We start from the raw sequence: 22,927 nt of genomic DNA on the forward strand, positions 1-22,927 counted from the left end.
AAGACTATTTTGGGAGCCTGGGCCCCTGACTTGTCCCTGGGCACCCTCTGATCAGCTTTGTCATCAGGTGTGTGAGCGGCTACACACTCAGTGGATGAGTGTGGATACACCCCGACACTCACACTTCAGGAAACTAATGTGTCTTTGTCACTTCCTTGAGAAAAAAAAAAGTGAAGAGAGAATAGAAAAAAAGTGCAGCTTCTTCATGCGTAGTTCACTTTACATCTCCAGTTCTTGTAGAGATTGGAAACATAGAGAGGCAAGGAGAAAATCTGAAAGTGCCATCCATGATAACCTTGAAGTGGGCTGCATATAGAGCTTTTACTGTATCTAAGGCTACATCGTTATTACAGAAACAGTATGAAGCAATAGTTTTAGATGGTTTTCACCACAAACTAAGCTGTGACTGACCAAAAGCTAAATGAAAGCCCAGCTGTTCATGCATAACAGCGCTGTAATTCTTCAGCCTGTTTCTCACGCGTTTTTTTTTTTTTTTTATTCCATTCCCTATCCCACTGCCTTTCCTGCTTACCTCTCCATTTTCTTTGTTCAAACGCACACTCAAACACGCACACACAACGCGTGCACAGCAGCTTCTTCCTGCTCTACTTTTTTTTTTTTTTCCTGGTGTGTGTTCATGTGCGGATGAAGTCGTTGTCCTGGAGAAGTTTTCAATGCGTGCGTCAAAAGTACGTGAGGACAGTGGCGCATTGGACGCGGCTGTAGTCGGTGCTGAATGAGCGGAAGGAGGAGGGAGATCGTGCGTTAACTCCTGCTGGCTGCGGGGGCTCTCCAGTTGATACAAGCCAAGTCAGGGGGGGGGGGGACGCACTCAGAACAACACTGACAGCTTTTTGAGGGGCACGGAAGCGACAAATGAAGCCCAGAGGGAAATCCACTTGATTTCTTTTGTTTTGTTTTGTTTTCTTTCTTGAAGGGGCTGCCCTGTGTTTTCCAGGGGATTTTTTTTTTTTTTAACGCACCGCAAAAGAGTCAAGAAAACGCTGCAGAGATGAGTGTTGCGCGGCTCTGCATGCTCCTGAAGGATCCCCTCTCCTGATAGAGGGACCAGAGAGGACAAAACAAGGCTGTCCATGATATTTTCCAGAAGAAGATCGCAAAGGTGGAGCGATTAGAGAAGGGCTGATGACGGGACTATTAATCCTTTCAGTGCATCAAAAGCACCAAAGGGTATTAGAAACGTTTGGATGGAAATCGGGCGAGTGTTTAGAACTGTTTTTGGTTTTATATGAAACTGGTGATTAGTTGTTGTGACACATCTGCGAGGATTTTTCTTTTTTTCTTTTTTTAAATCACTGAAGATTTTTCTAAGGAGTAAAATTGCCTCTCTTTTTTTTTTTTTCAGCGGAAGGTTGTATGGTAGTCTATGAGCGGTTTCCTGGCGTGAATTCTCATAAAACTCATCTCAATCTTTTTTTTTTTTCTTTTCAAGTATTCCTACATCTAAATGGAATTAGTTGAGTCTGAAGCCGGTTGTGAAAGGAACAGACATGGTACATGGACACAGCTTCCATCACGGTAAGACATCAGCTGAGGCTCACTTGGTTCAAAGCTCTTCTTGTTTCCTTACGCTCCAGTGAAAAAAGAAGCACAGTGATCCTTTAAAGCTCCAAATGCCAGAGCAACAGATTAAAGTGAAAATAGGAACAGATTGATGTTGGTTTCTTGGTGTGAAACAAATATTATGAGGTGACACACAGACATCCTGCATCCTGCCACAACCTGTAAACTCACTGTTGAAGGTCACACTGCAAGTTGTTGTAAGGTTTGTTTATCATTGAATTCATACATGTTTGCTTTTGGGAGGATATGTACTCATCATACTCATGAAGAAAACTGTGTTTTGGTTGTACATGTATGATCTTTTTTTAGTCATATTTTAGTTCTCCATCATTTTTTAATGTTTTAAACATCATCTTACAAATCATTTAAAAAAATATGTTTACAAGTTACAGTACAAGCCTGCAGGTTTTCTTTAGAATATTTGAATATTTGACTCTTTCTATCTGATAGTGTAATTGGTCGTTGTCATGATTATGTCTGGTATTGTATTGCTATTTTTTGATTCTGTACAAGGTCACAAACAGGGCAGGTTTAGCGTTAGCATATTGCTGATGTACAGGACATGAAATCCAAAGCTGAAATGGGTTCCTCGCTGACTCAACCCTTTCTCGTCTGAAATCAAGCTGTGCACAAACAACAGAAATAGAAGATGCTCATGTCAGTGTCTTGATCAGAAATGTATTTATTTCTCTTTCTGTTCTTACAGTTGTTGCAAGTCTTCTCATACTTGGGTTGTCTGGGGCAACAAAGAAGGATACAGCAGGTAATCTTCATCACAAGCTATCGCTTCTGCTCAGATGTCCTTTCTCCTCCAGGCTTCAGTCTCTGTCTTTTTCTTTTTGCCTTTATATTATTTAGTGAAAAACAACTCTGGAGTGAAGCCTGCAGGTCAATGTGGAACGTGGGTGAAAGAAGCAGAAGGAGGGCTCTTCACTTCTCCCAATTACCCAAACAAATACCCCCCAGACACAGAGTGCGTCTACATCCTTGAAGGTAAATATTCCTTTTAAGCGCCGCAGTAGTAAAGAAGCAAGGTGATCCAGCTATTTATGCTCAGCTGAAGCATTCAGCTGGCTGGGGTTACGCTGGGGTGGGGTGGGAGTGGGGGGGTCACAGTAACTGCTGAGGGAATGATGAGCTGTATTGGTTTATTTGGGCAGGTTTATTAATGGACACTTCAGGCTGTTATTTTTCTCATTAGAAGATGATATTTGATAGATTTAATAAATCAGCAAAGATAATCAGGTTAAAACATGAACATGTTCTCCATGTGAACATGGAGACTATCAGCTCTGGTCTTTTAGAAATGAATTGACTAGCAGCAGTCAATGGTGATATGTATTGAACGCACAGATGCTCTAATAATGAAGTAGGTTGAAGATTCATCAATGAAAGCATGACTAATGTCTTACTCCCCGCTTTGTGCTGGGTTGTAATTATTTTCATTGTGTCTTCTAGCCCCCCCAAGGCAGTGTATCGATCTTCATTTTGAGGAGAGTTATTCAATCGAGTCCTCTTGGGAATGTAAATTTGACAACATCGAGGTTCGGGATGGACCATTTGGCTTCTCCCCAATGCTCGGACGGTACTGCGGTCAGCACAGCCCACCTGATATCAGGAGTAGCGGCCGATATCTATGGATAAAATTTGTTACAGATGGTGAACTGGAAGCGGTGGGATTTTCAGCAAGTTACAACTTCACTGCAGGTACTTTTTTTTTTTTTTCTTTTTTGGTATTTGTTTTGCCTTACTGCATCTGTCAAATCACTTCTTCCTTTGAAAGCATATCCATGCTTTATAGCTCTAACAGCAAGGCTCCAAATGAATAACAAACATCATCCAGGGAACTCGGCCTTGTGGGAGCCTCTTGCAGTCTTATTGATTCTCTGTCTGCACACACTCAGTATTTCCATTGGCAATATACTGTCATTGGCAGGGACACTCTTGTGACTGGCTTGGCTGTTATTTCTTCTCTCTCTGTATCTGGAGTGATGTGGAACAGTGTCAGATTTTAATTCAGTTCAGTAGCACCACTCCTTAGTTTACAGGGCTGGAAGAGGCTAAGAGAGCGTAGCAAAGTAATCTGTAATGTCGAACACAATCATGGCAATTATGGTTGTGTGTAAAACCTTGACTTTCTTAATTTGCCTCATCTTTGCTTGAGATCCCATTACTGAGGCACTGTGAGGATTGATGACAAGGAATCAGGGCATAACCATGATTTAATATTTCTTCACCTACACTTGACTGGGTTTAATAACACTGTCAACTTTTTTAGTGTGTTGAAGGCTTGAAAGGCACTGTGCCAGGAAACATGAACGGTATGCCAATTTGTCTCCACATCCGCTGCACCTTCAGGGCCATTTCACTGTTGTAGGTCTGAGTTTGTCATTGTTTATATGATGAACACTTACGCAGTACATCAGCCTTTCATCAGAAAAACATGCTACTAGCTACAGGCTTTTGAAAACAAAGGCACTGAGGTGAAGAGGGGCTATAGATTTATCTCTAGTGGCTTTATGAAGAAATCAGAGTGGTGAAGCTCTTCAATGGAGACGATGGTGAAAAAATGCAGTCAGTCGCAATAAAATCTACTGAGGAATAAAATGAAGGATTTCATACCATGGATTGTTAAGCAGAAATACTGCTACAGTAAATTTCTGAGATAAATGTAAATGTAAAAATATACTAGGGGAAACCTGCTGTAGATCAAATGTATTGAGTGTCATCACAGTAAAAGTTACAGTGTTATACTGTCAAATACGATATTTTCTGTACAATTCAGAAAGGAGCTGGAAAGGAAAAAAAATGCAAGAAAAGTAAAACATGAATCAACACAAGTGTCAGGCGTGTTTATGTTCTTTGCTATATAGAGGCATGAATCTCTTGCTTCTCCTGCTGCTGGGTTTTGCACATCATTTGCTCTATCAACTTTGAGTTGTTTTGCTCTTTAGAAATGCACTTGTGATATTGCAAATGTGTTATTCCATCAACAAGGCTAATTGAGAAACTAAACATTCACCAGACAATATAACTGGGTGGCATTTTGGGTCATATTAACTATGCTACCATTAAAGAAATGAACTCTTCCTTTGATGTTAGCACTAGGAAATTTGCTCTTTTGCTGATATTCATATGAGAATATGGATACCACCCATATGTCTGTACAGCAAATATGGAGCTACTGCCAGAGGCCAGTTAGCTTAGAAGACTAGAACCAAGGGGGAACAGCTAGTTGAGCTCTGTGAAGTAACAAAAGGTAACAAACTCTGTGTACCAGCACCACTAAAGGTGTTCTGACAGAAAGTGAACAGAGTTTACACCTTGTGTTATTCTTGCAAATCTGACCCCTGTATGGTTTGTGCAGTTTGTTTTGATTAGCCTCAAATACTGCATGTAAAAACTATACAGATGTTAGCTGTAAACTATGTTAGTTAGGGATGTGAAGACCCACCCTGAGTACAACAGTGTGTTTGCGTGTTACTGATCTCTGAACTCCAGTTCTGTCTGTTATTTCCCCCCAGTTTCTCTCCTTTTCCCTCTTGTTTCTGAATGTTTATGAAGTAGTACCCAGGATAAGCACAAATTTTCCGCTCAAGGTGAAACATTTCCATTTGAAGCGATGCATCTTCGCCTCTGTTCACACTATAACAGGCTGGTGTTGCCGATTATGTCTTTCCACTGACTTTCTATGCAACTGCGCCCCCTCTAAAATTCACCTTGGGGCGTGCCAGAACACTGCTTAAAACCCACAAATGAACACATTACATCTAAATCAAACTTTTACTTTTGTAGGCTAAGTGGCTAAGCTAACCAGCTGGCGGCACTCCCTCCATATTTACCACACACACAGTGGTATCAATCTTCTCATCTCAGCAAGAGAGCAAATAAGCATATTTTCTAAAATGTCAAACTTCTTACTATAATAGTATTTTTTAGTTGACCGCTACAGTACATGCTTGTCAGTTTGTTTCCGATTGAGCTCAGATCTTAATGTCTGATGCAGTGAGGGATGTTCTACAAAACTGTCTTCCCTAATGGACGTGGTTAAAAAATGAGGCTACTGTAACTCCAAAAAACGTCACAAGCACACAAAAAGGATAATTTGTTGTTTTCAGTGCTGATAGACAGAGAATCTAGACTAAATTTTCTGTAGTGTGCAATTGAAGTATCATTTCGTCTTCCTGCTTCTCTTGGGAGTTTCATTGAAATTTTGCTGAGAGGAAAGAAAAAAAAGTTCTGCCTCTCGACTTGATAGGAAATATCTGTGGCATATGATTTACATAATTAAAGAAGATAAAAGTCCTGAATTCACTTGACTTGATGCTCTGAAATCTGGCAGTGTGAATAGTGTCTCACATCTGCAGCTGCTCTGCTAACCATGCTAATTCACACAGCCCTCATCTGATGAATGGGAGCGGAAAAAAAAGAAGCAACAAAGGTGACACGAATCAGCTCCTCTTACTCTCCTTCCTCAGTAATTGTAGGAGGTAAGAGATAAAAACTCTTACGCCTCTCCTTCACATTCTGCCAGTGTTCTTTCAGAGCCTCGTGCTGTTGATGACTAATGCGGTGGTACCGCAGCAGTGAATGAAGAAGCAGCAACTGGAATCTTACAATGTCCGTGTCATATTATATGTTAAGGTACTTCAGTGAAGCACTTAAAGTCTGCAGATGGTATGTATTCAATTTATATGTGGCATCGGAGGAAGCTGCTGGTGTAACAGACACGAGAGTCACTCAAAGCAGTGACTAAATTAACTTGGCTGCCACAGTGATGTGATGTGCAATTTATTTGTCAAACAAATTACACCCAGATGCCTCACACTTGGATTCTTCTTACATCACAGAAGAGAGGAGTCTTTTTCCACCTCTGCAAAATACATTGCAGCTAGTTTTATGCAAGGGTACGAAAGGTATATGGGTAGTTGGACATCGTACAAACAACTATTTCCTATTGAACTAATTCATACGGTGGTCCTGAGAGCTCAACACACTGCAGCTGGCAGTAGACAACATGCAAATAGACAAAACACAAATGGATTCAGAAAACATCTTCATCAATTTCATAACACATGCACTGCAAATACTCACAACATAACCAAATACACAGACGCACTGCAGATACTCATAAAACATAGGAAGAGTTTCCAGGGGACACTGAGTATTTGCAGCGCATTTGTAGATTGTGTTTGTTAGTATTTGGAGTTTCTTTGTATATTTGGTTGTATTATGAGCATAGCTTGCACTGTAGTCAGGAAATACCTCTGCCCACCTAACACATGTGGGCTCACAATCGAATCATCATAGATCCATACTAGTACTAGAGTACACTGTAGTATACTTAGAGGAACAGTTCAGCATTCTGGAAAATACAGTTATTCAAAGGTCATTACCACTTTTATTTCTTTACAGTGAATATAAAAATGCCGCCAACAGCCGATTAGCTTTGCTTAGCACTAAGACTAAAACAGGGAAAAAGGAAGGCTAGCTAAGTCTGATGGTGTGAAAATCAGCCTACCAGCACCTCTAAGGCTCACTAAACAACGTGTTATATCTCATTTGTATAATCTGTGCAAAAAATCCACACTTTGTGTTTTAAGCGGGGTAATTTCTCCACTAGTGCCCTGGTAAAGTCACAATAAAGGTCAAGACTACAAGACAGTACCACCGAACAGAGGCCAAGAAATAGTTTAGCACATAACACACACACATTTTGATACTTGGGTTTTTGTATGTAATAAACAGATGTGATGACAGGTAACAGACGAGCGCATTGTTGTGTTGTTTCCCTGTTTCCAGTCTTTGGGCTAAGCTAACTGTTGGTGGTGCCAGCGGTAGCTTTATATTCCTCGCTTCTCCTTTAACTCTCAGCCAGAAACCAGATATTATGGAGAAAAAAAATGTCAAGTGTTTATTGAGTGAGTGTTTTAAAATGCCAATACGCAGTAGAGTCAACCTTAACATATTATCTTAATACTACTTTGAAGTAGCATGCAGAGCTACTATTAATGTATTGCAGAAGTCATCATGTTCTTTTGCTCAATAATCAAGTCGAAGGCAGTTCAGTCAATTAAGATAGGGAAGCCTGGGACAGAGGTGTATAAGCTGTAAACCACCCGCAAGAATAGGTTTTAGGAAAGTGCTGGGAGCCTCAGGCCAGTGAGGCAAGACTGTGTTTGAATTTACAAAACAAATTCCTGAGATATACTTTTTCTTTCTTTTTTTTTCTTCTTTCTGTCTTCCTCATTATTCTGCCCAAATATATTCATAGTGGAGCAATAATTTAGTTTTGAAATGGTGGCAACTTGTGAGAGTACGACATTAAGCTATTGTCTGTGTGGTGTGTTGATGCAAATGGAACCAAAGCATAATGAGTAAAATTTTGTTGTCTATCATAAAAAGCCTCTACAAGAACAAGCCTTTCATTTTTCATAGCACTGAAGTTGCCTTCCCAAGATTCACATCATCTGGAGAGGTCAGCAACAAAGGGGTGCAATGTGACAGACAGCTTTGTTCTGTAGTAATGACACGTAATATAAAATTGCAAGTGTTTTATATTGGATACAGCATGTACAGCAGGGAAAAGGAAGCATGGTGTGTATATTTCTGTGTCTATGTGCATGCAAGGTTGTTTAGGGATTTGAGCAGCGTTCTGGTATTCAGGTCATCCTAGGGCACCTTGACCCTAGAACCCTGTGGACTGGTAGATTAAGTGGTGTTTCAGCACCTTAAGCCAAAGCCAGAGCAAATAAAAGCTGCAAGTTCTCCCACTCTTGCTCCCTGCACTGTGATCTGTGAACATGCTGTTTGCAGAGCCCAGACCTGGTCCTGAGGCAGATGCTGCTATATGGAGAATCTGTGTATTTCCTTGGTTCAGGGACTGGTAATATACTGTTCTCATATATATATATATATTCATCTTTGCTTCTGTCCTTTATCTTTAACAGATTTATCGCAACTTAAACAGAAACTTTTTGCTTTTTTAATGTCATGTACATAAACATTTTACATTCAGGAAATCAAATAATAATGATGATGATGGAACAGCCCAGTCTTTAAAAACAGATCAGTACGCTTCTGCCTTAAATCCAGATTGCAAATCCTTTGTCATATATATATATATATATATATATATATATATATATATTATTGGATGTGAGGTAAACCTCTTTTGTAGATCTGTGATTTAAATGTACAATATTAAAATATTTCACTTCTTTGTGTTGCCTCAGGAAAAATGGCATCCTATATTGGATTTGTGTAGTTTTGCATTTATACATATTGTTATGTACAAACATACTGTGACTTTGGAAAGATTGCTTGGACCTTTAACATTTGCAATTTAAATGTGAAAATAATGCAAATTTTGCAAATCACAAAGTGATATTCACCATGTGAAAAAATGGATCCCTGGAATAGTGAAATACAAACTAGCTCTACAGCCTCATATGTTGCCTTCATTTTCACTGCTACTTCATGTTTTCTAAAATTAAAAATATAGGCCATGACTAATGAATCTAATCAAGATGGCGCTGATTGTTCGAGGTGCCATGTAACCCAACCAAGCTCCAAATGGATGAGAATCATTTTGGAATAAAATGAGTCGAATGACATTTAAGATTATAGGTGGAACAGGATGTATGGGCCTATCATGAAGGAGGCAGGGTCATGAAATTGAACCTAGATGGACTCAAACTGGAAAATTGGAAATTGAACCAAAGAGATCGACTCTTTGCTCTTGGAAGGAACTCACTGGCAACATTACTGGCTGGAGAGAAAGTTCAGCTACTCCCCAGTTTCACATCTGTCTCCAAAGTCATTTGCTGATGGCAACTTGACATTTAAATGTTTGAGTGCTTTTTGTTCAGTTTCATCCACTCAACTCTCATACTGAAGTTTCCAAATCACTGACATTCACCAGATTGCCAGATACAGGCATACAGTAATTCATGATGGTTGTCAACTGTATTGTAAGGTAGAATTGAACATACTCTCAACCTAAGTAATATAATTATTTGGCCAAAACATCACCATGGAAACAGCCAAGGCGATGGTGACAATTAGAAGTAGGGCTCTTCTTTTGGAGAGGCAAGATTGAGCTGTGATTGGTATTTGCTGATGATTTTCAAAAAGGCAAAACATGACTTTTATCCACCAGAATCTGATTCATTTTCATGAAACATGCCAGTTGCAGAATCATGACACAATTTCCACAACGGAGCTGATGAGATGTAATCTGGCTTTGTCTATTGTGTTTCTTCTCAACCTAAATCCAAGAAAAACACTGTCACAATGTGGTCCCACACTGGCATAGCACCTAAGGAATTGGGAGTAAAATCTCATTTTCAATGGCCCAACACTGGTAGGGGCTCAGATTCACTTCGGAGCCCAGAAAGATGAAATTCATGAGTAGAAATGGAGAGAGAATTCTCCTGTGGTGCATTTTCTGGTTTTCTTCTAAGATCTCAGTGAGGAGTGTGTTTGCCTGAATGAGCCGCTTGCATATAGTCAATCCTAATAAACTATGCCACCAAAAAATAATAAAGATCTTCCTTCCAATGTTTTGCTCTAATGTTTAGTGTCATTAGTGCTCCCTGTAGTGCAGGTCACATTTTCTGGGAGCTTTCTCCCCGATTGTTCAGTGCTGCCTACTGTTTCTCTGATTGTTATGGGCCTGTCTTTTCTCCACTGGGAAAATGTGTAGGTGTACATTTCTCACAGCACAGATTTGCTCCTCGTGTATAATGCAATTTCCCCAAAGTAATGCTATCAGCTGAAGGGCTTTGGCAATGCGAAAATAACCTTATCTCTGTTTGTGTTTATTTTCCAGATGACTCATTTCAATGTAACAAAAAAAAAAAGCTGATAACAGTCTAGAAAAAGAAACAGACCTGTGATTGGAGAACTGGCTCTCTCTTTTGGTTTTACTGGGGAGTCTCTCATCTAGCCCTGTGTGTTTGAGATCTGGCTGCCCACACCAGTCTCATTTCAGTGAGAGCCTCCTCTGCTTGTATGTGGTGAGGAAGAATAACAGTTGCTACGTTTGAGCTCAGCCGACCCGCTTCCCCTCATACTACCTCTGTTAGCAAAACAGGATGGACTGAGCGAGTTAGCATTGCAGGCACATCACTTGCAGCTGTGGAAGAGGTCGGTCGCACTCTCACTCTCCTCACTCATCTCTCTCTCTCTCTCTTTTTTCAGATAACACTACTGCTTTTATTCTCTCCTATCCCCTTTTACCGCCTTGCCTTGTTCACGCTTTCTATGTGTTTCACACCATATACATATGAAGGCCGAGATGTCTCACTTTAGATTATTTTATTTTATTACAACGTGGCATTAATTTGTATTGGTGATAATAACATTGTACTCTCAAAGTTATTTGCAGAGATCTGGGAATCTGGTGGCATTGCTGAAAAGGAAGTGAGATATGGCAAGACACACAAACAGTCAGATGATCATACAGGCTTCAAACAATCCCCAGGTTAGTCAAACACAGGTGAACAGTAAAAGGTATTACCTAAACTTTCCATTATCAAGGTCCAACAAAATGTACAGACCTTCAGGGTTTAACTTCGACACACCATATTTAGTGTTGTGCTCATGATCACGACCAAGACTTTGGAGCTGTAGGTTTCTTCATCTTCATCATCTGACTGTTCATGTTTCTTGCATTGTCGGACCTGGTTGTAGTAATGTTTCCATGTCCCCGGATCTTAGCACTTTCTTGGTGAGTACAATTTCATAATAACTGAAAGAAATGATGGACAAAACCATGACAAATTGGAAAGGCACACAAATTTGTACCATCGACCAATAGCAAACTAAACTTTAAAGGAACGCAAAGCTTGACAGTGTAAAGCACTTGTTAGATTATGGTTTGTAGACAGTTATGAGACAGAAATCAATGGTACAAATTCTCTTGAAATTGATAAATTAATGTCCCCAACCAAATTTAATAGCTTGCTAAATTACACTCAAGAAGTAAGCTTGCTAGCTCAGAGAGCTATTATGACCGATTAGCGCTTGCATCTTCCTGACTGACTAGCTCATTACCAGTTAGCTCACTAGCTACAGCAGTCCTCCAGCTATACCTGTGGGTTTTTATTACACCACCAAGTTTCCAGAAACACACTCTTCACAGAGACGTGTGGATGCTTTTCATTGGTTTTCACTGTGCCACTTGCCAGTGTGACTGCAATTCCATTCTCTTTCTTTTCACTTCTACTCCCCCTCTCCCACCGTTCGCTCTGATAGCACACCGTACTCCTTCCAGCTCGGTACAGGATGTTCACCAGCTTATCAGTCAACGAGCCTTTGCTCAGGGGGCAACCAGTCAGAGTTTATCGCCCCGTAGAACTTAACTCGCTATCCAGCAGGATAGCTGATATTTACGTCCTTCGGCTGTTTCAGCCGCTCCTAGCCAATTACCCTGCAGATCAATCAGTGACTCAGCCTGCCTCCTGCTTCTATCCTCTGTGGCACTTTGTTAACCAGGCCTGCTGTTCAGCTACAGATGCTGTGTGGGTCACGGCACTGCTCTGTTGTAGCTGTAAGTCTGCAGTAATGTAAACCACAGTAGGTGTGGGGGTTTATTTGTAGCCTGGCTTGGGGATTGGAGCAGAGGGGTTGTGTGTTTATGTCTGTATCTACTGTACACACACACCGTATGTATCAATACCCAGGTGTACATGCTGGAACATGTGTATTTGTATATGTGTTTGTCTACATCATGCATCTTTTCATTTTGTTACAGGGTCTTGGCCGCTTTGCTATTTAAACCCCTGTGTCCTTCCTGTGGTACATCCACAACAGAGTGACCCATTGTGTATTCATGCAGTCTTTGCTACAATGTACACATGATGCATGTGGTCTTTGCTCTCTGAACTGCATTGGAAATTAGCTGGGTTGTTGTAAGTGCTTTTTTTTATTTATTTTTTTTACGCAGCTCCCTTCCTCTGTAGGCATAACAGCTCGCCTAGGGCTCTTTGTTTCATTAGCCTATCACTGTGGTAGATCCCTGGCTGTCATGCTGAGAGCCTGACTCTCTCCATTATGCTGTATTAGGCAGCAATGAGATTGAGCTGTGTGTTTTATCTCTGCACACATTAAGGCCTCAACCCATCGAAAATGTCTTGGAGAATTATTCTCTGAAGGGTTGATAGAAAAGGTCTTTTTATTTTTGGAAGGTGAGCAAATTACGTTTGATCGTGCTTCTCATTTGTAGCTCTGATTTTGAAGGACATTACAGAGCAGATTGCTTTCCATGCTTGACGAGTTTTGCTTTTGTTTTCATCTTCTCATCAGTGGGATACTCCCTCAGGGAGTTAGTGTATTAACATACAGGGTATAACTGGCTCAGAAAGAGTATGACTGATGAATGTTCTGTTTTCATTATCTACATGTTTCTCCCCCATTTTCTTACATCCTTTCTGGCAGTGGATTGCGCAACCATCTTATCATCTAAGAGCAAATGTCTGATTCCAAAGGGACCTAAATCACATTTGGCATCACGGTAATCTAATAGGTAACAGCAAGCTTTTGTTTCGCCGCTTGCCGTTTTGCCTTGATGTCGATGTTCAACAATGAAAGAGGGCAAAACCATGATGGGATTATGAAATGTGGAGTTCAAGTAATCCTCCCAACATTTCGGATTGATAAAACAGTTGTGGGTTCAAGCAGACGCTCACAACAATATTAATGCTCCCTTGTAGGAAATGACAATAAAATGAGTTGATGGTACATTTCATGAAATGAAAGTACAGCTTGGGTCATATAATGCTTGTCCCACTCTATATACTGTTGGGACTGTGTTGGAGGGTTAATGCATATCATTACCATTTGATATATAGCTTATAGAATAGCCATGACAAGTGGTTTATGGTTCACAGCCGACTGTAAATCTCCAGCTTCTCTCAGTCCATCACATTTTATTTATTCTGAGGTTCCCGGGGTTCAACCAAGGGAGAAATATTTAATGTCGTAATAATGGAACAAAACTTGTATACAAAGCAGAACAGAATAGCCAATATCAGTCTGTATCTGTGCTGGGTTTGGAGCGGTGGATGAAGTGATGTCTTATTTTGCAGCTTATTCATAATCATAATGGCAAAATCTCCAAGCAGACCAGGACTAAATTTTCCACAAAAGCACTTGCTTGGTTTTCCTGCCTGCGTCTGTATCCCCTGTCTGTGTGAAGGATTTCTATTGCATCCAGAAGATCCATTATGCAAGCTTGCGGGCTGCTAAACACTTCCTACAGGAAAGACCAGGTTAAATTTGAATGTTTACTGTTTGACGTCCCAAAGGTGTGAGTGACATTTGCTGTCCTGGAGGTGCGAAACAGATTTTGCAAATGTTTTATGCATCTTTTTCTGTACACTTTCAGCCATTTTGCTGAAGGTGTCAAGCATTTGCTCGGCTCTGAGACCTTGAGTCACAAAGACTGAAAAGAAGTGTCAGGATGACAGCGAGGCTGTTGGTTTCGATCAGCTTTTCTTGCGCATTTTGTTGTTTTTCGTCCTTGTCAAAGCTCAAATTGCTCATCCATCTGTGATTATTGAGGTGCAGGAAGGTGTGAGAGAACATTTTTATTTCCTCCTCAGACCACTGATTGTACACCAGTGGAGTCCAGCAAGTCAATTAAGACCATCTTCTTCCATTGGACGAGTCTTTCTGGCAGATTGCCGAGAGCAAGGACCTGGAAAAGTTAGCAAGTCGATCATGTGTGTTCATCTCTGTTTCTCTCTCAAACAAACACTAACAGCGTGCTGAGCAGCATGGCCTTGCTGGCATTTCATTTTCCATTTGGCAAGCTCGATTAATCACAGCGCTCCTATACAATGCGACGCACATGGCCACCCACCAGTGCTGGCTCTCATTATTCCCTTACGCAGGAAAATGTACAGCTGGGGGAAAGTGAGGCAGAGAGAGAGCAAGAGGAACATCATCGCCACACTACTGTGCAGACTGTATATACGAGCGATATATGTGACAAACAGAAACAGAAAAACAGACCAAGAGACAAAGAAGGAGGAAAGGAAAGAGGGATTCAGAGATAGAGAGGAAGATTTGGATTGCTATGAATAGGTTATGGCCATGCTGTGAGGAAGACTGATAAAAGATTGGGGCTGCTCCATGTCCCCCCAAGGCTCTGCTTCTATCTGAATATTCATTGAGCTGACACTGGCTTTTCTCGCCACCATCTATAAAAGGATGCCAATTGGCTTTTACCTTGTGGCTCCTAATAAGCCTCTGTGCCTAACATGCATACAAACAACTCTTCAAAATACAGAGGCACACACAGCGATTCCTGCACTTCCATCGCAACAGCTTTAAAACAGCCTTAAGTGCCTTAACAGTTTGCTGTCCTTATGTTTGAATTGCCGTGCTCGGAAAATGCATTACTAGATAACAGTCTTTGTGTGACAGTTGTTTGGCTTCATATCTCCAGGTCTGAAATTGCAACTTCCTGACTTTATCTTCTTTTATACGTGCACTATGCTTGTGTATTCAGTCTTTATAATGAAATATCTGGTCTGCTGTAGGGGCATAAAATTGTTTTGGGAAATCCTTCAGCTTGTCAAAAAGTGATTATTCATCCATTCAGCACACTTATGTAATTCTTATTGAGTTATGATTCTAGATAGTTAGGGTTACAGTAATGCAACATTTAAAACATTCTACAGGACAGAGGCCGACAATACTGAGCCCTGGAAATATCTGCTTAGTTTGTTTGTTGTTTGTGTAAATAAGAGAAGTAAAAGCTGAGTTTGTGCGTGGAAAACGTATTTTTTTCAATACATGCTCACTGTGCACACGCATGGAGTCGTACACATGCAAAAACACAAGGCTTCTCTGTTTCCTAATGAGGGCATTTCTCATCCAAGGTTTGAGACATGCTGGATTTTAGCTGGAGGAAACCACTCAAATCTGTATGCTGCGCCTAATCCCTTTGCACAAACATAGACATGCACACTGGACCTCCACTGAGCAGCTACATCTATACCCTTAGATCAAAAAATCTGTCTCATTTTGTACTCCAGTTTGTTTGTAGGAGTCACAATGGCCCTCGGTTTGTATGCCAGAAGTGAAAACAGGCATGAAGAGAAAATAAAGTGAACTTTCTAAGCAGCAGAGATTTAGATTCATGTGGAATAGACATACAGTACAGTACAACACTGCACACATTTTGTCTGTTACCATCAAAATACTTATTCATAACCACCCGTGCCATGTACAGCAATCTTAAATATTCAGGCTTAATCCTTCTGGGGCTCTTCTGGTAAGATGTAGAATTCAAGTGAGATTGAAATCACCATCACTTCCCTAGATAGCTGTGTGCCACAAAGACATAATTTTCTTTTTCTTAAATTAGAAAAGATTAGGTTGAATCTGGGAGGCTGCGCTGAGAATTTTCTAGCCCTCTGGGCAACACTTTATTTCCTAGTATTTCAAAACTCTTCCAACTTTACCTTCTGATTTAGTTGATTTTTCACACTCTCTCTTTAACTCTCTGATGTGTGGGAAATATGTGTGTGGCTTGCTGACTGCACTGGTGAATCATAACAAAGGAAAATAATTTGTCTTTGTGTGAAATGAACTTCACTTATAATTTCAAAAACCTTTGCCTTGCTTGAACCTGTTGTTTGACATGGAGCAAAATACTGTAGTAAAATACTCCTCCCTCCAAAAAAACAGCTTTTAATTCCATGTAAAACCACACACAAAAGCCCGTTCCACCACACACACAGAGCTTAATTTCTTGTGTTCGTAATCACACATCTGTGAGTTAATATCTACAGCCTCAGATGTCATTTCACCACTGGAAAGAGCAAGGTAAGAGGGCTTGAAACAAAATCACAGGGCCATACATCAGACAGAGAAATAAATAAAAGTGGGTGGTGTGAGATGGTGGTGGGATTAGGTTTAAACCCCCCTAAAAAACCTCATTGTGTGTTTTGTGTGTTTGTAGCTTATATAAGAGACTGACTGTGATCGGGAGGGAAGTCTGAGTCATTGATTTTTATCATGCTCTGCCTCTGAAGAGGCAAGGCTTTGTGGATTCTTAGATTGTGGCAGAGAAAGCTCAGTGAAAATGCTTAAATTGAGTATGTGGAGAGCAGGGCTTTGGTGTGGCTTAAATATTAATTTTCTGGTGGCACTAGCTCTGTGGATCTCTTGACACACTACTTGTCAAACATCTGAGGTTTTGCCTTTTTTCGCTGAAACAAAGCTGATTTAGACAATCTGGCATTTTAGTGTAGAGTTGCAAAGCATTTGTTGTTTTCCTGCGAGGAAGATGTTTTTGACCAAAACCTCGGCTTTCTAATAAAGATGCTCGCATTACGCAAGTTGCCAGTAAGATTGGTACCACTTGTTTGAATAACAATATCGGGTAATGACCGGTCAAATATTTTACAGCTGTATTCATTAGTATTTTTGTTCAAATTGTGCGGGTGTCTTGCAGGTGTGTTTGGTTCAGGTTGTAGTTTATATACTCAATTCTGATTGGACAGTAATTCAAGTGGTTTATTTCCCAAATGATGTGTTTCCATGTATTACTTTCAAGTTATGGGAGCTCAGTAAAGTTATATGTACAATATATTGAATGGGGAGGCTGATGACCATGACAACCATCTTTTTTCCATATATTTAAAATACCTTTACACGTTTGAGTAGGAAAAAACAGCTGAGGACATCAAAACAAGCGTGATTGGTTGTGACTTTCTTTTGTCAACTTCTCCATGTTGCACTGGGTGACTGTTGAGTCTAATACCCTTTTCACACTGAAATTAGTGTGTATAAGTGGGTTTTAAACCCGCCAAAAAAGGCGATTGACTCCTTTCACACTGCCAGAGGAGTTTGCCTCTCTGTTCAGACTGAGATGACACAGACACACAACTCCAGGGAGCATGTTATCACATGCAGTTACAGAGCACACACACAGACACAGATGCAGGGGAGGGCAAACAGTTTCAAAGAGTGAGCTTCTAGCCAGTGCAGACTGGTAAAATGGATCTGTTGCTTTTGATCCTTGGGTTGATGCTTCTGTAAGTGTTGGAGCCTCCGTTTGCGACGCTTAGGTCTCAAGTGATTGTGTGTTTTTAAAACTTATTTTGGGGCTATAGCTCACTCCCAGCGACAGGTGTAGCTGCAGTGTTTCTCCGTGCTGGGCGGGTGACAGGTCTGTTTCCAGTGGTTGTGCTCTGAAAGACGTCACAGCATGGAAAAGGGGGGCCACCCAGGTGCCATCTTTACATCACCACCGCAGCGGGAGCTGATAAATACGTGTAACTACTGCAGGAGTGAATGCCAATTGTACCCTCTCATATTGTAGACAAAAGCCAGATGTTAGTGAGTGTTAGCAGGTTTTATGCCCAGTATAAAAGGGGCTTAAGACCCGGAGGTTCCACTCACAATGTACGGTAGCTTGTTGCACCTTGAGTGTTTCAGTCCATATGTGTGAATCAAGGTTAATGTATAGTAAGATCACAAGACCTACCCTCTCCTACAAGGAGGCACCTTAACTATCCAGTCAGAGTGACTAGTGCAACGGCAAGGAAATGATCCCTCACTGGCTTCCCAACCTGTGAACACTTCATTGAAATGCATTCATTGAAATGCAAAGCCAAGCCTGAGGTACAACTGCAACAACTGGGGCTCTGTGATGGTGTTGAGAATTGTCCCCCATGCCTTCCATGCACCCTTTATAAAGCTTTATTTGAAGGTGAAACACATAACTTTCCGCTCACTGTTGCCCTGTTCAGCATCAAGGGTAACTGCATGATGCTACAATGATATGATTTACTGCAGTTATTGTCTTGGCAGGAGGGTTGTTGCTATGGTGTTTAGGATGTTACTGCAGGTGTGTATAGAATTAGGCTCTACTAAAAATGGAAAATGTGCCAGCTAGGAAAGTGTTCTAAAACTATTTTTAGTACAAACTCATTACTCTTACCAGGTGTTGAGTTTGGGACAATGGTACATGTGCACATTTTTAACACTTCACCGTTTGTTCCTACCACCGGATGTGACCTATAGGAAAATATCAGTGGCAGGTGTACAGCACTTTCATTGTCATGGTAACAATAATAAAGGTTGTGAAAGGTCACAGTGTGGTTAGGTACACTAATTGTTTTGGTTGAGGAAAAGATGGTGGCGTGGGTTAAAATAAATTTCCTTAAGGTTAGAAGACCTTTGTCATCATGGTTGCAATAATAAATGCAACCTTTGTCAGTCTATATACTTACCTAACTTTCTTCTTTGCTCCTGTCTTAATTACTATGTCTGCGAGAAGTCCAACATTAAAATATAGCTATGGATCATACTAAGCTTCATGCCCAGATGACCTATGGGCTTGTTTTTTGAAAAGGACAGTCTCAATAACCAACATTTGAGGTTCTTAAAGGTGTTGTGGTTCAGAATGTTCCAGCTGTGAGAAACTCTAGTAAAATGACATTGCTTTTATCAGCGAGTGTAGTGCTAATATTTTGGCAGAGCTTGTGTTGTGTCAACACGCTTCAAAATCTCTTTTGGGTGTTCTCTGTGCAGTCCTGATTGGGACGGGGTTTTTCATTTCATTAAATGTGTGAAGGATTTCATCAGCCAGAGGCAACGGTTTGACTGGGATTCAGATGTCTGAAGCAAAAGAAATGATAGTGTTTTCCTCTAAACTAACAGATGGGATTGTGAAGCATTAGATACTGAGTGACAAAAGAGTTTACATGAGGGCAATGTGTCCTTCTTTTGTGCCAAAGGTTTCATTACATGTATTATAACAGAGAGACAGTGAGTTCTGAATGACTTTCCCACTTCTGTCATTGCACCTTTTTTTCTGTGCTGCAAATTGGCCAGCATGATTAGCCAGCACACCAAAGAGCAGTGTTTCATTACATTGGAGAGAGATCTTTATTTGATCCTACTGCTTTAGCACATTTCCCTGTTAATACCCTTTCTGATGTCTGATTAAAACTCTCACAGTAATGTGCCTACAACCCCCACCCACATACACATACACACACACACTCACACACACACACACACACACACATATATGCACACATACACACTCACACACACATTCCCTCCATCAGACACAAAAAGCCAGTTTGAGAAAATTAAAAATCTTTTAAAAGGATGTAGTTATCTCACCCTTTTCCGATGGACATTTTTATGTAACTCAATTGATGCATGACTGCTTCCATTAACTTCTGATCCCTAAGTTGGTATAAATACTCTTTTCAATTTAGATAGTGGTGAATGGTGAATGGGGCGTTGCGTTGGCGTGCATGTAGAGTACCGACCTCCGCCACACTTCTTGACAAATCATTCATTATTTTATGATTAAGCTGATATTCACCTACTACAGCAGCTCTTCCTGCACATTCAAAGGCTCAGCTGTCTCGATTTATTTGGAGATGTACATCTCTCAATCTGTTATGAAGTCTAAAGCCTGAAATTGCATATGTAAATCTTTTGAAAAACAACCCTGTGGCACTATAAGATTTTTTTTTTCACTCATTCTCAGTCATCTCAATCAATTGCCTCTCTTTTCTAGAAGGAGATGTGGGTGATTTATCTTCTCCATCATCCACTTCTTCACTCACTTATGCGGGTTTTATGCAGCGGCATGGGGTTTATCAAAGTCAACCTGAATACTCTAACAGTCTGGGCCCGGACATCAAAGCCTACTCTCCACTCCACTGCCAACTACTCTGGACATCCATCAAACACCCAGGCTGGGGGAAAGCCTAAATAGGCTAAATTGGATGACGGAAATGTTTGTATTGTAAGGACACATACTCTGATGAAGGTCTAATCCCAGCGTGTCAGAGTAGCTGTGAATGAACCTGGCATTTTAGCGAGTTAGCTCGAAGGTATCACAAGAAGCTCCTTTCTATGTGAAACTGTGTTGAAGAAAAATGAGGAGGCAGTCATCCTCAATGGTAGATTATGCCAGAATGCTGCGAGGTCTGCTCCAACATACTTTATGACATGCTATCGATTCAAGAGAAGATGAAAGCAAATGCTGTGTGATTTGATTTCTCATTCAGGGGTCTTAATTCCCCCTGACACGCATTGAGAAACAGACAGTCCTTTTGAATGCAGTGAATCTGACCAACAGTGTTATTCTCTCTGGGAGATCAGAGTGTTTCTCCCCATTTCCATTAGACTTCAAAGGTTACATACAGAAATAAATGCAGTGTATATACAGTATATATATATTCATCTTTTTGATAGCTGTGGACACACTTTAATCCATCATGAATCTGTGTGGTTGCGCATGCGTTCATTGGGATTTAAAAGTAATGTCTGTATACTTTCCTGGCAGTGATAAATGAAACTCTGTTTTATATTTAAAAAACATTGATGCTTTTTTGCATAGTAGACACACATGTGGGTGAAAATCCATGATATGAATTGTGCTTTGCATCCTCCACACACCACGGAAACAGATATTTGCATAAAGCAGATCATGCTTCACTATGAATAGTGACATAGTGAATTGCATAGTGACAGATCATCTTCTTAGCAGCTATATTTTGCCACTCTTAAATAGAGCTTTCTAGTTAGGCCTGGGCACCAAACAGAAATGGATTTGGATACTATGCCTCTGCTCAGTGAGATTCCAGTCCCCCTTCTTGGGGGTGTATTAATATTGTGAAAGGAGAGGTTTGAGAGGAGATAAAGGGACCGTATTGACCACATGCTTCAGTTTGTAGCTGAGTGTAGCAGGACGCTGCACACTTCTGAGGAGACACAGTATAATATGTTTTAATGATTTAAAAGGATTTCCAGAAATTGCTTACAACTCAACACATAGTCGGCAGAAGAGTAGCAACGGCAACAATGCCTCATAAGGAAAAAGAAAATAGCTAATCTAACTGTGTGCAGAAAAGCTAAGCTAACATTTTAACAATTGTAATGCTAACATGGTAATGTTTAGCAAGTATAATGTTCATGGTAACTATCTCAGTTTAGTGTGTTAGTATGCTAATATTTGCTAATTTGGACAAAGTACACCCGAGGCTTATTGGAGTGTCACTAATTTTGTAGATATTTGGTCATAAAGCAAAGTTTTTCCCAAATAGAAACGTTGCCATGATGGTGATGTTGGGCCAAAATCAGCAGGACTCATCTACTGCAGAATATAAAGCTCTGTACAGAATTTTTAACGGCAAACCACCCAGTTATTGGTGTTCCTGTTTGTACTTTACAGAATCAGCCTTATTTTACTGTTCAGACAGATTGAAGCTTTGGTAAGTTACTGCTAATACAAACTGAACTTCTGGCTGTTGCTGCTCCACTGGTTCTTTCCATTCACAGCATGGCTCTGCACAGCTACCTCCCCTATATAAACCCCACAGGTCAGCTAATAGGAAAGAAGAAATGTCAGTGCAGAAATGCCACAAGATTTGAAGCAATTTAGAAAGTGTCTCACCGTTTCAATTAGTCAATTAGTTTGTCCACCAGAGAGCGCTGACAAAAATGTCTTGCTTTATTGGAAACAAAAAAAAAAAATCAAATCTGAGTGATCCATATCAAGATTGATTCTGCTGTAAAATCCCAAAATCGATATCAGTATCAGGCCACAAAAATCCACACAGTATCAGTCTGGCTTTCTTGGCCGCAGTGGTGGACCGACAGACAGACCAACATAACCAATACAGACTGACAAACATGCTCATTCACACATCCCCCTGTCGTTCACAGACCATATATTTCTATCTGCCACATAGATGCAGTGTAAGCAAACTGTAATAGCCAATGCGCCAGTAACACACACACACACACACACACACACAGAGTTCGGGTGTGTGTGCACACAGCGACACACCTTAACTGTGTAGTTATTGATTGCCTCTCTCTATTTTGCTGAGACAGATGCTGTCTCTTCCAGGATGGTGCTAGACCACTTGGCTGGTGGCCTTTCTCTCTCCCCTTTCTTGCTAGACAGCTATCCTTCATCTGCAGCCACACACACACACACACACACACACACCTTACCTTAAGTCATCACATCACTACTGATCACCTGCTCCTCTCTTCTGAGTCAAGACAACAACTTGCAGTCTTTCACGTTCTTCTGTCAGACTCTGGTTAACCTATTCCCCATCACTTGTTTTTCCTATTTCTCGATACTGTTTAACAGCAAGTATTCTTTCACTTCCCTCCTTCCTTTCTTTCTTATTCTTTCTTTCCCCTCAATGTCTCTGTCTCTCTCCATCTCTCACTTTTTCGACAGTGGTGACCAGTTTTTTTCACTCATGTCTGTCTTTGTGTGGTAGACTATTATTTGGCCATTTTTCAGTGGACATGTTGTACCCTCCCTTCATCT

The 22,927-nt window shown here is 40.7% G+C and overlaps 1 protein-coding gene across 6 annotated transcripts in view; it reads left to right on the forward strand.

Moving 5' to 3' along the window:
• The first annotated feature begins 490 nt into the window (after window positions 1-490).
• neto1l (neuropilin (NRP) and tolloid (TLL)-like 1, like) overlaps window positions 491-22,927 on the forward strand; it is a 66,773-nt gene continuing 44,336 nt past the window's right edge. For 4 of the 6 annotated variants that reach the window (XR_011691884.1, XM_071485355.1, XM_071485354.1 and 1 more), the window contains exons 1-4: window positions 491-1,539; window positions 2,291-2,347; window positions 2,443-2,577; window positions 3,043-3,291. Coding sequence is in view for 5 of the 6 variants with exons in the window: in XM_071485355.1 (XP_071341456.1) it covers window positions 1,512-1,539; window positions 2,291-2,347; window positions 2,443-2,577; window positions 3,043-3,291 (469 nt within the window). In the remaining variant the exon portion in view is untranslated. The remainder of the gene's footprint in view (window positions 1,540-2,290; window positions 2,348-2,442; window positions 2,578-3,042; window positions 3,292-22,927) is intronic. The other 2 variants (XM_071485352.1, XM_071485353.1) reach the window with 2 other exon arrangements.

This window comes from Trachinotus anak, unplaced genomic scaffold (assembly GCF_046630095.1).
Source record: "Trachinotus anak isolate AG129_WGS33_773 ecotype Australia unplaced genomic scaffold, CSIRO_AGI_Tana_v1 ptg000009l, whole genome shotgun sequence".
In the NCBI taxonomy this organism is placed as follows: Eukaryota; Metazoa; Chordata; class Actinopteri; order Carangiformes; family Carangidae; genus Trachinotus; species Trachinotus anak.